Raw genomic sequence first — 15,986 nt, forward strand, 5'->3', positions numbered from 1 at the left:
GGCTGTTGTCTGTGCATGAGGCCTTTAATGTGGAAGGTGTAAGTGATCAGGCACAGCTTCCTGTGTCCTCATACCATTGAAGTGCCTGGAAGAGCGGTTCAAATTGATCCATGCATGTAATCCCTTGGAATGCTGTGGACTGTGGTGAGTTCCTCAATCTATGGGGAACTGACACAATCTGTGGGGACTTCCCCTTACTCTGGTGGGGTCTGCCCTTTTTTTTTTTTTAATTTTTTATTTTTCAAACTATAAACCATATTGACCAAGATACATACAGACATTTTTTCTCTTGAATATATACAGTGACATTTTCTCCCCCTTTTTCCCCCCTCCCTCCCTCACCCCTTCCCCATTTATTTGAAGTTCAATCTATAAGATACATTAAACCCGTTAAACAATGTTGTCACTTAATAAAAATAAACAAGAAATTTTACTGAGTCAGTTCTTTTCGTTATCTTCTCCTTCTGTCATTTTAGGTGGTGGAAGTCCATGGTAGGATTTCTCTATTGTATTTCATGTATGGCTCCCATATTTGTTCGAATATTGTGATGTTATTTCTTAAATTATATGTTATTTTTTCTAATGGAATACATTTATTCATTTCTATGTAACATTGTTGTATTCTCAAGTTGTCTTCTAATTTCCAGGTTGACATAATACATTTTTTTTGCTACAGCTAGGGCTATCCTAACAAATCTTTTTTGTGCACCATCCAAATCAAGTCCAAATTCTTTGTTTTTTATGTTACTTAGGAGGAAGATCTCTGGGTTTTTTGGTATATTGCTTTTTGTGATTTTATTTAATATCTGGTTTAGATCTTCCCAAAATTTTTTCACTTTCTCACATGTCCAAATTGCATGAATTGTTCCCGTTTCCTTTTTACAGCGAAAACATCTGTCTGATGCTGTTGGGTCCCATTTATTTAACTTTTGAGGTGTGATGTATAGCTTGTGTAACCAGTTATATTGTATCATGCGTAACCTCGTGTTTATTGTATTTCTCATAGTTCGGAGCATAGCTTTTCCCATGTTTCATTCTTTATCTTTATGTTTAGATCTTGTTCCCATTTTTGTTTAGGTTTACCGTTTGTTTCCTCGTTCTCCTTTTCTTGCAGTTTGATGTACATGTTTGTTATAAATTTTTAAATTATCATTGTGTCTGTAATCACATATTCAAAATTGCTTCCTTCTGGTAACCTCAGACTGTTTCCCAATTTGTTCTTCAAGGAGGTTTTCAGTTGGTAGCATGCAAACATTGTATCGTGAGTTATATTATATTTATCCTTCATTTGTTCAAAGGATAATAATTTATTTCCCGAAAAACAATTTTCTATTCTTTTGATCCCTTTTCTCTCCCATTCTCTAAAGGAAAGGTTATCTATTGTGAAAGGGATTAACTGATTTTGCGTCAATATTAGTTTTGGTCGTTGGTAATTTGTTTTATTCCTTTCTACGTGAATCTTCTTCCAAATGTTGAGCAGATGATGCAATACCGGTGAATTCCTACGTTGCACCAATTTTTCATCCCATTTATATAGTATATGTTTGGGTATCTTCTCCCCTATTTTATCTAGTTCTAATCTGGTCCAATCTGGTTTTCCCTTGTTGGATAAAAATCTGATAGGTATCTTAATTGTGCGGCTCTATAATAATTCTTAAAGTTTGGTAGTTGTAAGCCTCCTTGTTTGTACCATTCTGTTAATTTATCTAGTGCTATCCTCGGTTTCCCCCCTTTCCATAAGAATTTCCTTATTATTTTCTTTAGCTCCTTGAAGAATTTCTCTGTTGGGTGAATTGGTAATGACTGAAATAGGCATTGTATCCTTGGGAAAATGTTCATTTTAATCCAGTTTATCCTTCCTATCAGTGTTAGTGGTAAGTCTTTCCAATGCTCTAAGTCGTCTTGTAATTTTTTCATTAATGGATGATAATTTAGTTTATATAGATGGCCGAGATTTTTATTTAATTGTATACCTAGGTATCGCATTGCTTGTGTTTGCCATCTAAATGGTGATTCTTTCTTAAACTTTGTGAAATCCGCATTATTCATTGGCATTGCTTCACTTTTATTTGCGTTGATCTTGTACCACGATACTTCTCCATATTCCTTCAATTTCCTATGTAATTCTTTTATTGATATTTCTGGTTCTGTTAAGTATATTATAATGTCATCTGCAAATAGACTGATTTTATATTCCTTCTCTTTTATTTTTATCCCTCTTATTTTATATTCTGTTCTTATCAGTTCTGCTAGTGGTTCTATAGCTAATGCGAACAGTGAGGGAGATAGTGGACATTCCTGCCTTGTTGATCTGCTTATGTTAAATTGTTTTGATATATATCCATTTACTGTCACTTTCACCAATGGCCCCTTATATAATGCTTTAATCCAATTAATATATTTCTCTGGTAGGCTGAATTTTTGTAGTACTTTGAATAAATAATTCCATTCTACTCTGTCAAAGGCCTTCTCTGTGTCTAAAGCAATCGCTACTGTTGGAGTTTTATTTCCTTCTACTGCATGAATTAAGTTAATAAATTTACAGATATTGTCCGTTGTTCGTCTTTTTTTAATAAATCCAGTTTGGTCTAGATTTACTATTTTTGGTACATTGTCGGCCAATCTATTTGCTAATTGTTTAGCTATTATGTTATAATCTGTGTTAAGTAGAGATATTGGTCTATATGATGCTGGTGTTAGTGGATCTTTCCCTGTCTTTGGTATTACTGTAATTATTGCTGTTTTGCATGAATCTGGTATGTTTTGTGTTTTATCAATCTGGTTGATTACTTCCAGGAGGGGAGGAATTAATAAGTCTTTAAATGTTTTATAGAATTCTATTGGGAATCCATCCTCTCCTGGTGTTTTATTGTTCGGTGGTTTTTTTTATTATCTCCTGTAATTCTTCTATTTCAAATGGTTTTATTAATTTATTTTGCTCCTCTGTTTGTAATTTCGGTAGTTCAATTTTAGTTAGAAATTTATCTATTTTGTCTTCTTTCCCTTCGTTTTCAGTTTGATATAATTGCTCGTAGAATTCCCTGAAGTTTTCATTGATCTCCGTTGGATTATATGTAATTTGTTTGTCCTTTTTTCTTAATGCCAATACCATTCTTTTAGTTTGTTCTATCTTAAGCTGCCATGCTAGAATTTTGTGCGTTTTTTCTCCTAGCTCATAATATTTCTGTTTTGTCTTCATTATGTTCTTCTCCACCTTACATGTTTGTAGTGTTTCATATTTTATTTTTTTGTCTGCCAATTCTCTTGTTTTAGTTGTATCTTCCTTTATTGCTAATTTTTTTTCTATATTTGTTATTTCCCTTTCCAACTGCTCTGTTTCCTGATTGTAGTCCTCCTTCATCTTGGTTACATAACTTATTATTTGCCCTCTGATGAACGCTTTCATTGAGTCCCATAGTATAAACTTATCTTTCACTGATTCCGTATTTATTTCATAGTACATTTTAATTTGTCGTTCAATGAATTCTCTAAAATCCTGTCTTTTAAGTAGCATGGAGATTAATCTCCATCTATACATTCTTGGTGGGATGTCCTGTAGCTCTATTGCCAATAACAGGGGTGAGTGATCCGATAATAGTCTAGCTTTATATTCCGTTTTCCTAACTCTCCCTTGAATGTGGACTGATAACAAGAATAGATCTATCCTTGAGTATGTTTTGTGTCTACCTGAATAATATGAATATTCCTTTTCCTTTGGGTGTTGTTTCCTCCATATATCCAAAAGTTGCATTTCTTGCATTGATTTAATTATAAATTTTGTTACTTTGTTCTTTCTGTTAGTTTTTTTTTTTCAGTTTTATCTATGTTTGAGTCCAAATTAAGGTTAAAATCCCCTCCTATTAGTATGTTCCCTTGCGTATCTGCTATCTTCAAAAAGATAACTTGCATAAATTTTTGATCTTCTTCATTAGGTGAGTATACATTGATTAAATTCAAAAATTCTGAATATATCTGACATTTTATCATTACATATCTCCCTGCTGGATCTATTATTTCCTCTTCTATTTTGATTGGTACATTTTTATTGATTCATATAGCTACTCCTCTGGCTTTTGAATTATATGACGCTGCTGTAACATGTCCTCTCCAATCTCTCTTTAATTTCTTGTGTTCCACTTCAGTTAGATGTGTTTCTTTTATGAATGTTATATCAATTTTTTCTTTTTTCAGTAAATTTAACAGTTTCTTCCTTTTGATTTGGTTATGTATTCCATTAATATTTAAAGTCATATAGTTCAACATAGTCATTTCATACTTTGTTTACCTTTCCTTTCTGTTTCCTCATCACTACCTTCCCTTCTTATCCATTTCTGCTTTCTTTTTTTGATCACATTATAAGACAACATTTCTAAAACATAAAATATTTCCACTATTCTCATATCTAAAATTCCTTTAACCCCAATAGTCCCTCCCCTTTCTGAGTTGCCCTTTGTCCCTTGTCGGGCAACCACATCTCCCCTCTCCATTTGGATTTGCGAATCCGTTCGCAAGCACTAACTGATTTCGCAATGACTGTTATTCTTCCCCACCCAGCCCCGCCCAGAAAAGATTTTAATCTTGATATATAACACTCTCTTAATTCCCTCCATACTTCCTTTCTTCCCTTTCTTTCCCTTCTTAGTTCTTACTTATACTCTAATTTTACATTTTTGTTCTTGTTACATCTCTTCATCTGTCTGTTTTGTAGTTGTTCTGCAAATTTTTGTGCTTTTTTCGGATCCGAGAATAGTTTGCTTTGCTGCCCCGGGATAACTATTTTAAGTACCACTGGGTATTTTAACATAAATTTATAACCTTTTTTCCATAGGGTCGTTTTTGCTGCATTAAACTCCTTCCTCTTCTTCAGGAGTTCAAAACTTATATCTGGATTTTTTTAAAAAATTTGACCCTTGTATTCCAGTCTTCTCTTATTTTCCTCATTGCCTTCTCCAATATATTTTCTCTTGTTGTATATCTTAGGAATTTTACTAGAATGGATCTTGGTTTTTGTTGTGGTTGTGGTTTAGGGGCTAATGTTCTGTGTGCCCTCTCTATTTCCATTTCTTCCTGTACTTCTGGCCTTCCTAGGACCCTGGGGATCCATTCTTTTATAAATTCTTTAATATTTTTGCCTTCTTCATCTTCCTTAAGGCCCACTATCTTTATATTGTTTCTTCTATTATAATTTTCCATTATATCTATCTTCTGAGCTAACAGCTCCTGTGTTTCTTTAACTTTTTTATCAGATTCTTCTAATTTCTTTTTTAAGTCATCTACTTCCATTTCCATGGCTGTTTCGTTCTTCCACCTTGTCTACTCTTTTTCCTATATCTGTCATGATCATCTCTAATCTATTCACTTTTTCTTCTGTACTTTTTATTCTTCTTTTTATTTCACTGAATTCTTGTGACTGCCATTCTTTTACTGTTTCCATATATTCTTTAAAAAAAATATCCATGTACTTGCCCTTCCCTTCATCTTCCATTTCTCTGTGTTCTCCCTCCTCTTCTTCTGAGTCCACTCCAGGATCTGTGTCTTTTACCTCTGTCTCTCTGATTTTCTTGTTGGGTTGTTTATTTTATTTTGTTGTGTATTTTTGTTCTTCTTATTTTTATTAAAAGTGTCTTGGTGTTGGTCTTCTTCCTCTGAGTTGGTCATCTGTTGTTTCTTTGATTTCCTATTTTTATTCTCTTCCTTCTTGTTCCCGTTATTTTCTATGTTTTCCTGTTGAGAGTCTTGCTGTCGTGTTATACTTGTCTGTTTCGGCTGTGGAGATTTACTCCTGAGCTGGTCCCCCCTCCCATCGGTGTTGTTTTTGTCTTGTGCATCGCGCATGTGTGAGGAATCGCGCATGCGTGAGGATTCGCGCATGCGCCGTTTCGCACTTTTGTTTGGCTCCATGAGCCATCTTTGTAGTCCTGAGTTCGGGGTTTCCACTGACCTCAGGGAGCGGGCTTCTCTCTCCACGCCGGGCTTCCTCGTAACGGTAAGGCCTTCACCTTCCTCTTCCGATGTCCTTCCTTCTTCTTTTCTTCCCGTTGTTTTTGGTTTTTCTTTCTTTGCTGCCATTTTCTCCACACTTTCACTTTCAATTTGTTATGGTTTCTGTGTTAGTGACTTTGTTTTTTCTCTACCTTTTTTTTACTTTTCTGGAGAGGGCTGGAATTCCCCTACCGGCCACTACTCCATCACGTGACTCCTCGTCTGCCCTTCTTTCTGATGTGTTTCTGCATTCACCCTTCCTTTGTGGGTCACTGTTCCATATTTCAACCTTGGCTAATGTAAGGGTGCTCCAGTGATCCAGGTTGTCAGGAGCTGTCTGTGTGGAGTTTGTGAGTCAGTAGTGGCAAATAGGCACAGAATATGTGAGAATAAGCAGGAGGAAAGGATACTAGCAAGGAGCCAATGGGCCCAATAGCCTCCTGGGTTTTGATTAGAATCACTGTGTCGGGACCTTTCCCCTTTTTATTGACCAGGAGTGGTTCTGTAACCAATGTGCTTGCACTTGTACAAAGAGTAGCAGTCCCGGGGACATGCAAAGCCATGTGTTGGTTCCACAGTCACACCAGCTGCTGCTCTGGGTCCTTCATGCCAGTGAGGCTTACCTCGTCCCAACGTACCGCCCCATTGGTCCTTCAAGCTCATCGCCAGGGAAGCTCCATCAGGCACCTGCACAGGGAATCATCACGTCATTGTCAGGTGAGTGGCTAGGCCGCGCCTGGTGAGTGGCTAGGTTGCTCCCTACCTTGCAGTGTGCCAGGGTGTTGATCTTCTTGCGGCCGTCCTCCACCAGGGAGGTGTTGTCCAGGTCCCGCAGGATGCGGCTGTCACTGCTCGACGCAAACCACTCTGTTAAAGGCAGATGTGGGTTAGACCCAGCATGAGACCTCTCTGCCCAGCACTGTGCCACGCCACCCGGTCATCCCTCACTGCCCTCTCCCCAGACCTCATTCCAGTCCTCAGGCTGCACTGCAGCTCCCAGGCCTTACTTTAGTTCCCCAGGCACAATACCTGGACCTCACACTGCGACTGGGGCCTATCACTGGTACCAAGCCCTGTCCCTCATTCTAGGACTTTTCCATGTCTTGGGCCTCATTCTTGGACCAGGACCTGTCCCAGGCCTTTTTCTGTGATTGGGTCCTGTCCCGGGCCTCTCTGGAACTGAGCCCTGCAGTGGGGCCTCCTGGTTCTGGTGTCAGACAGCCAAAAGCAGGCTACCAATGGCTGATATGGTCTTAGTGACTTACCTGCTGGGTGCTGTTGCTCAAAGTCCAGTCCTGTTTACACATTAAACAAAGCACTTACCCAGGTCTACATCTTCCACTCTTGGCCACTGGGAGAATGGGACATTCTTATAGAAGCCTTCGAGAATCTTCTCTTTGACTTGGCTGATGGAGTCACTGTCCATCACTCTGACCGTGATGGAATCCATGCCACACCCTTGGAACGACACACTGAGATTCTATGGTAAAAAAAGGATATCTGGCAATTATTGATTTCAGGAGTGGGTGAGTGGCTTTTTCTGTCTGAGCGATTGGGGAGGGGGGGGGTGAAAGAGGTGTGGGGGCTTCTGTTTTCAGATCAAGGAAACTCCTTGTACTTCAACTTTTCCCACTCTTTGTCACTACAGGAAATATTATGAACCTATGCAAGACTTCCACATCGAGCAGTGCATCACCCTCACCCAATTTGCATGTGCCATGGTTTATGATATCAATACAGATTTCTGAGTGAGAGTACAACAAAAATAGTCCCTCTGGAGTTGAACTCAAAAGGGATCTCATTACATTCAGGTAAATGTTACAGAAAGGAGTACAAGAATTGCAAGTGCTGGAATCTTGAGCAGATGGGGTTAGAGGTGGGGGAGAGATACGGGGGGTTGGGGTGGGATGGGGGAGAGATACAGGGGGGTTAGAGGGGGGGTGGGTGGGAGGAAGGACCTGAGATGTGTGGCAAGGATGAGGAGGTGTGATTTTGGGGGGGTGAGGTGTAGGGTGGGTGGCAGGTTGATGATGGGTGGGGAGAGGGGCATGAGGAGGGGTGAGGAAGTGAGGAGGGATGGGGAGGATTTCTGAGGAGGAGTAAGGAGAGAGGGACTGAGGAAAGGTGGGGTGGGGTGAGGAATGGGGAGGAGATGAGCAGGGGTTTGGTGAGGTGGGGAAGGGCAGGTTCAGGAGGGGAATTGAGGAGGGTGGGATATGAGGTGGAAGAACCCAGGTGGTGGTTTCGATGGTCAGGCCTTACTGGGCAGGGTTGGGGATGGGAGGGTGGGAGAGGAGGGGTTATGAGGAAAAGGGGCAGGGGTGGGTGGGAGGAGGGGTTATGAGGGAAAGGGGCAAGGGTGGGTGGGATAGGGGAGGGTATTCCGAAGCATCCGCTCCCTGGCCCCAGTGTTCCAGTGATGGTGCTAGACGGGACCAATGAGGAAAAGAGACCCAACTCCATTACCCTGCTCCTTACCATGGCCTTGGCCTCCACGTTCTCTCTCAGCAGCCACTCCTCGTTGAGAGTGTATCGGGCCTTGCCAGTGATGGCATCCACGCAGCCCTTGTTAATCTGCTGCTTCAGGGCACATAGCAGCAAGAAGAAAGGTTCTCCGACTGTCTCCTGACACAAGGACACAACATCAGCACATGGTTAAGGATGTGATAAATCGGGAGAGGTGAGTACATCAGTACACACACGGGGCAGGATGTGTTACACTGGGAGTGGTGTGGTGTTTGCCATGAGGCTCAGGGTCTAGACTGACTATGCCAGTGGAGCCTCACCTTGAGGAAGCTGTGAGGCCTGGGATACAGACTGACCTGGCTAAGAGTTCAGAGTTACAGTCTGACTTAGCATTGTGTCCCAGCATGGGATAATGTCTGACTGTGCCATCAGTCCCGGGGTTCAGTCTGATGGTGCCGCAAGTCCTGGAGTACAGTCTGACCCGGCTAAGAGTCCTGAGGTAAAGGCTGACTGTGTTGAGTCCTGGGGTACAGTCTGACCTAGCCATGTGTCCCAGCACTGGGTACAGTCTAACTGGGCCGTGAGTCTCAGGTGTACAGTCTGTGCTGTCAGTCCCAGGATACAGTGTGACTGCGCTGAGAGTCACTGAGGTGCAGCCTGACTATGCCAGGAGTTCCAGGGTACTGTCTGACTGTGCATGAGTCCTGGGGTACAGTCTGACTCGGCATGCACTGTACTGACAGTCACCCAGTTGACACCTGTCACCCAGACCCTCCTGTCATAATGGGTGATGGGCCAGGTTTAGCTTGTAGTGGTGAGTGAAGAGAGTGGAGGGAGGGATGGGGGGGAGGGTCGATAGCTAGGTGGTGGAAGTGACTCTGCCAGTGGAGCCTCACCTTGAGGAAGCTGTACATGCAGATGGACATCCAGTTGGTCAGCATCTTCTCTACCACTGACTCCGTCCGCCGCAGCATCAGCTTGGGGTTCTTGGAGGCAGAGGCATCGATGAGGTCCACCAGCAGGTCCTTCATGATCCCTGTAAAGTACTCCAACTTTCCATGCAGGGCAATGGTCAGCAAGGACGCCAGATTACACCTGGTGAGGAAACGGCGGCATGAACCCCTTTCTCTGCCCAGCTCTGCCGATGGTCAGCTGCCACCCACTGTTCAGACCTATCTCTATGGGACACTCGAGGGATGGGCTCCCTGAACTAAGGAGTTGCTGCACCTGCTTTGCCATTCACTGGTTGTATTTTTGACTCTATCAAAGGCACTCCTATTACAATGGGAATATCTGGAAAGGTACCTGCCCATCCTGTTCGTGCTAGCCCCATCAGCTTCATTCTTCCACCCTTTGGAAAGTTATTGTCTGCTCCCACTGCCTGACTGTGAGGTCAATGTCACTCATGGTGGAGAGACGAACCTCACATCATCTCGGATTACCGGCTTGCCTCTGTGTCCATGGTTCCAGCAGAAACAGTTTCAACTAACTTCATCAGAGCCCATAGGACCTTGGAACACTACAGTATAGAAACTGGTCCTTCAGCCCATCTCGTCCATGCCACAATGTTATTCTACCAAGTCGCATTGATCTGCACACAACCATATCCCTCTCACCTGTGTACCTTTCCAATTTATCTTAAATGTCAAAATCGAACCTGCATTCACCATCTGGCAGCTCACTCCACACACCACTCTCTGCCTCCTAATGTTCCCTTTAAACTTTTCCCCTTTCACACTTAACCCATGCCCATGCATTCTTGACTTGCCCAACTTCAGTTGGAAAAGCCCTGCTTCCATTTACTCTACCTATAGCCCTCATAATTTTATATACCTCTATCAAATCTCTCTTCATTCTTCAACACTACAGGGAATAAAGTTCAAACCCACTTAACCTTTCCCTCTAATTCAGTTCCTCATCCCAGCAACATCCATGTAATTTTCTCTGCACTCTGTCAATCTTATTGATGTCTTTCCCGTAGTTAGGTGACAAAAACTGCTCACAATACTCCAAATTTGTCCTCATTAATGTCTTATACAACTTTAACACAACATCACAACTCCTCTATACAGTACTTTGATTAATGAAGGCCAATGTGCTAAAAGCTCTCTGTACCTGTGACACCACTTTCAGGGAATTATGTAACTCTGTTCTGTCCAGCCCCAAGGCCATCTGCTGGATGGGAAATAAGCCTGGTCTTGACGTAACTAAAGCCCCTCTCCCTTGGCCCAGTTGAGTCCACCTATGTGCCTCTTTCTGACCATTATGGCTGCTGCCATGGTGCCTGTGGATCCATGAGCTCAGCTTCAGAGTGGGGGCAAGGCCAGCAGGAACATGGGGGAGGCGTGAGCTCCACATCTCTGCTCACGGTGGCTGATCTGGCAGCTGCTGCAGGCAGGGGGATGGCCCAACCGGCAGCAGAGGCAGACTGTCAAGGGTAGGCTGTCTGAGAGTGAGCAGCAGGGACGTAACAGGCAGCTGCTGGGAGGAGGAGGGATGCAGTGGGGTTGGAGAAGTTGCAGTGCAGGGTTGCAATGGGTGTATTGGGGGCTGTGCTCCAATGAGGGGTTGTGTTGGGGGTGTGCTCTGGTGGGAAGAGCTCCCATGCGTCCCTGCCTTCTGGCCTGTCGAACTCACCTGTCTCTCACCACGAAGTCCCTCTGCTGTTCCAGGGCGTGTACGAAGGTGATGAGGAAATGCTTGTTGTTCAGCAGCATGGAGAACAAGGCCACCCCCTCCTCCATGTTCTGCCGAGAGCTCTCAGGGACCTGAGACAGAGGGGCGAATGAGTGCAGGTGGGTATTCCAAGTTTCCCGTGGACCACCAATCCCTCCTTTCTACCCCCAAGATGGGCTCAGTATCAGGCCCTCCCCTTTTCCAAGGACGTCCCCTGTCCAATACCATCTGAGACTGGCCACCCACCCACCCACTACCCACAGGTCTGAGCATTCCGCATGCTTCCCCCCACACCAGGATCTCCCACACCCCCAGAAGAAGTGGCCTGGCCCTCCATTGACACTTGATTCTCATCAGGGAGCCCCCTCACCCTATCTGGGCCAGGGACTCTTGACGGCCATAATCTCACCTTCCACTCGGGCAGCAGCAACGGGTGTGTGTCCGGCCGGTTCCGGACAACAGACATGCCGGCCTCTCCAGATTGGGCACTCAGCTGGTGGAAACACTCCGGACTTCTGCTCTCGCAGTCGATCGAGCACTGCAATGCAAGACATGGCCTCAGTGAGAACTGAAAGGTAGACAAGCTCTTACCTCCAGCAAACCGGCCTCTCCTGCATGCTGACGGTCACAGGGACCACTCCATTCCATCTCCCTCTGCCGGGGGTCCCATTGCTCCTTCCCAACTTCTGCTCCCCATTCAATTACATTCCACATTCCTCCCAAGTCACCTGTCATCACACCTTACCTGAAAACAGCTGCAGACAAGTGCAAGATACAAATGTGCCAAAGAAACTCAGCAGTTCATGCAGTGTTCACAGAAAGTAAAGGGCAACCAATGTTGCGAGCCTGAGCTCTTCATCAAGGTATGAACAATAACAGGTGGGAGTCTGAATGAAAAGGTGTGGGAGAAGAGGAGGGAGGAAGGGAGGAGCACAACCTAACAGGTAAGAGGTGGAATCGGAGGGGAAGAAGAGAAGTAATGGGTAGCTCTCTGAAAAGAGGGGGAAGGGAATGAGATGGGGAGCTGGAGGAAAGGAGACAGAGGGATGGTGAAAGAGAAAGAGACACATGGGAGAAGGGGTTATGGACAAAGGTCCCAGGCCCGAAACATCCACTTCCTATGGATGCTGCGTGTCCTTCTGAGTTTCTCCAGCATGTTTGTGTTCTGCACTCTACTCCAGTGTCTGCAGATTTCTTGTTTCACTCAAACAATTGCAATATACAGAGCATAAAGTCAACATAGCCAAGCAGAAATAAATCTTGCCAATCATTTGGGAAAAGAGAATGGGCAGGAGCTGTGTTTAGGTCAGGAAGGGAGGCAGAGACCTTTGGGGAAGGGGGTGGAAAGGAAGGGGAGGGAAAGAATGGGATATTGGAGAAGAGCAAGTGAGGGATGAGTGGACTGATTAAACATCAGGGAGTTGATGGCAGATAGCAAAGTGGCGGTTAACACAGGTCAACTCACTTTCGGAAAGAAGGTGCGAATGACAAAGTACTTGTAGTCCAGAAAGGGAATGCCTTGGCTGCGGTTTAACTCTTTGGTGAGATCTGTCATATCAGTCTGCAACTCAGCAAAACCTGCAGGTGGAAAGGGGGGGTGGGGGGGTGGGGGGGGGGTGGCAGGGAGGAGAAGACACCTCTTGACAAGGAGAAGAGCTTATATCTACATAGAGCTCCTGACAACCCTGGAGAAGCCAAAACTCAACTGGAGGCAACAATGGATTTCTGTTCCCATTTCAATGTAGGATTTGCTGCAGCCAATCAAGTTCAACTTTATTATCATCTGACTTTACATGTATACCCAGACGAAACAGTGTTTCTCCAGACCACGGTGCACCACACATACAAAGACAGGTACATAATAACCACATACTGCATATACATAAAGATCTAATTTTAAATAAATGTACAGGTATACAAATATTTTGTAATGATTTACTCAGTTACAGGATACCATTCATCAATCTCAGAGCCTATGGGGAAAAAGCTATTTCCCAGCCTGGCTGTCCTGATTTTTAATGTTCCTGTACTTCCTTCCTGATGGAAGTGGGCCAAAGACCCTGTGTGCAGGATGGAAAAGGTCCTCAAAAATTCTTTGAGCCCTATTTAAGCAATGTTCCTGGTGAATGTTGACAAAAGAGGAAAGGAAAACCCCAATAATCTTGGACATTTTGATGATCGTCTGTATTGAGTTCTGGTCCAATGCTTTGTGGCTTTCGTACCACACAATGATCCAGCCAAGACAGGGCATTCTCAATTGTCTATTATCTAACTCTGATCGTTAACCAGGTCGCATCGACCAGTTAGGCTGAAGGGTCTGTTTCCATGTTCAGGGCTGTATGTGATGTCATGTATGTACACTGACAATAAATTTGAATGTGAAATTTCACTCTTTGGCGCTATAACTACATGTCATTTGGTATTTTCTAGGCCCTGAAGTGAATGTTGTGGGTTGAAGTCCCATGGATGATACAAGCCCATAATTCAGGCTTCCACTCCAGTGTAGAACCGAGGGGGGGTGGGGCTCGTGTCAAAGCTACAACTCTATGTTCAACGAAGAGTCCATTATGTGGATATAAAACAATTATATGGCACTATTTCTAGGGGAGGGGCTCTGGGTGGTGCACTGGGTACCAAATGAGGAGTTGCTATGCCCTGGCTTCATGTGTTGTTGGAACTGCACTTACCTTCCAAGAGACTCGATTCTTTTATTATCATGTGATAGACCAGATGTAAATATTACACGAAATTTCATTAGTCTGTCATCAGACAAACAAAGACTCACCATCAGCAAAAATTGCACAGCTGACAGTCAGAGAAACAAAGGGGTGGCACAAGTTGGCGTAACGGTTAGCACAACAGTTAGCGATCAGGACTGGGGTTCGATTCCTGCACTGTCTGAAAGGAATTTGTACCTTCTCCCCGTGTCTGTGTGGGTTTCCCCAGGGGCTCTGGTTTCCTCACATTATTCGGAATGTACTGGGGGTGTAGGTTAATTGGGCGGCATAGACTCGTGGGCTGAAATGGCCTGTCCCCAAGCTGAATGTCTAATTTAAAAAAAATAGCAAAAGAGAATCTGTGGATTCTCCACCAGCACTCCCATAACTCCCTGCAGCCCCTCAATCTTCAGTCCAAACTATCAGCAACCCAAACTCTAGATCCAAACCTCTGACACGACCCTGGTGTGATACCTACTCCTACTTGGTCCCTTGTTGATGGTGCCAAGAATCAAGGGTTCCTGGCACTTGCCTCAGGGCACAGTCTGGAAATTTTTTTAAAAAGGGAAACAATGGAAAACTCAAGCAGCATCCATAAGAAAGGGAAACTGAGGTGCTCCTCTGAGCTGGGAAGAACCAGAACCAGTTAGTTTCAAGTGGGAGAGAGGATTGCGTGGGGATATATAGGTTAAGGTCAGTGTCACTTTGGGGATGTCACTGATGAATCTTTCTGTTTAATTGATTAAAAAGAAATGTTAGAGAGAGAAAGAAAAGGAAGATGTAAAAGCTGTGAAATGCAGAGCTGTAACACTGGCCCACAAGTCAGACTCTGACTCCTGAAGTAAACAGCAATGAGGCAGAAAATCTGGCCCGGGAAACACAAACGCCGCATATGCTGGAAACTCAAGCAAACAGAGAATTGTTGGAGGAACTCAGCAGGTCCAGCAGCATCCATGGGGATGAATTATTCATCAATGTTTTGGGTCAGGACCCTTTTTTGAGGTAAACTGGCCAACCTGGCTACCTACAAATTTGCTGATGAAACCATGGCTGTCGGCAGAATCATAGATGGCAAGGAGGAAGTGTACAGGAGGGAGCTTGATCAGCTCGTTGAGTAGGTACAACCACCAGTTTGTGCTCAACATAAGCAAAACCAAGGAGATGATTGTGAACTTCAGGAGGAAGTCAGGGGAACATGAAACAGTCCTCACTGAGCTCTCAGTAGTGCAGAGGGTCAAGAACTCCAAATTCCTGGGTATCCACATCTTCGAGGATCTGTCCTGGAGCCTCCTTGTTGGTGAAATCACAAAGAAGGCTTGCCAGCAACTACACTTTGTGAGATGGTTGAGGAGATTCAGTAAACTCCTGAAAACTTCTACAGGTGTACCGTGGAGAGCATTCTGGCTGGTTGCATCACTGTCTGGTATGGAGGCGCCAACTCACAGGACAGGAAAAAACTGCAGAGGGTTGTTAACTTAACCTGCAACATCACAGGCATCAGACTTCACTCCATCAAGGACATCTACAAGAGGTGGTCGGTGTCTTAATAAAGCAGCCTCTATCCTCAAGACCCGTACCACCCAGGCTATGCCCTCTTCACTCTACTACGATCAAGAAAAGGGTACAGGAGCCTTAAGCTGGACATTCAGTGGCACAAGGACAACATCTTCCCCACTGCCATCAGATTCCTGAATGATCAATGAACTACAGACACTCCCTCACTTTGTCTTTTTTTTTCCACTATTTTTATTTATTTTGTAAGGTGATTTATACGAATGTTTACACTATGAAGCCTGCTGTAAAACCACAAATTTCATGACAATAAATTCTGATTCTGATTCTGAGATGAGAATGGAGGACTTTGGTCTGGTGGCAGTTTAACAGAACAGACTAGAAGGACCTATTTCTGTGCTGTTCTAGAAGAGGTGCAGGTGGTTATTGTCTGACCCACTGATCCCTCAGAGATGGGCCCTACCTTTGCGAATCTCCTCCCTGATTTGAGCCTCCATTTCCTCCATCTGTATCATGGTCTTCTGCCAATACCTCTCGGCTCGACGGCTCTTGGTACAGAAGACAACCAAGGCTGGAAAACACAGAGAAGGCACAATGGGGATGAGGTCGTTCACTTGTTGAGTCCAATGCAGA

The 15,986-nt window shown here is 43.9% G+C and overlaps 1 protein-coding gene across 1 annotated transcript in view; it reads right to left on the minus strand.

The window, feature by feature from the left end:
• plxnd1 (plexin D1) overlaps positions 1-15,986 on the minus strand; it is a 116,130-nt gene that overhangs the window by 19,001 nt on the left and 81,143 nt on the right. The window contains exons 21-29 of the mRNA XM_069936897.1: positions 15,817-15,924; positions 12,590-12,702; positions 11,534-11,662; positions 11,086-11,216; positions 9,345-9,543; positions 8,461-8,607; positions 7,306-7,462; positions 6,746-6,849; positions 6,606-6,669 (exon numbers count right to left, since the gene is read on the minus strand). Of these exons, the coding sequence (XP_069792998.1) occupies positions 6,606-6,669; positions 6,746-6,849; positions 7,306-7,462; positions 8,461-8,607; positions 9,345-9,543; positions 11,086-11,216; positions 11,534-11,662; positions 12,590-12,702; positions 15,817-15,924 (1,152 nt within the window). The remainder of the gene's footprint in view (positions 1-6,605; positions 6,670-6,745; positions 6,850-7,305; positions 7,463-8,460; positions 8,608-9,344; positions 9,544-11,085; positions 11,217-11,533; positions 11,663-12,589; positions 12,703-15,816; positions 15,925-15,986) is intronic.

The sequence above is a fragment of the Narcine bancroftii genome, chromosome 5, assembly GCF_036971445.1.
Source record: "Narcine bancroftii isolate sNarBan1 chromosome 5, sNarBan1.hap1, whole genome shotgun sequence".
Taxonomy (NCBI): domain Eukaryota; kingdom Metazoa; phylum Chordata; class Chondrichthyes; order Torpediniformes; family Narcinidae; genus Narcine; species Narcine bancroftii.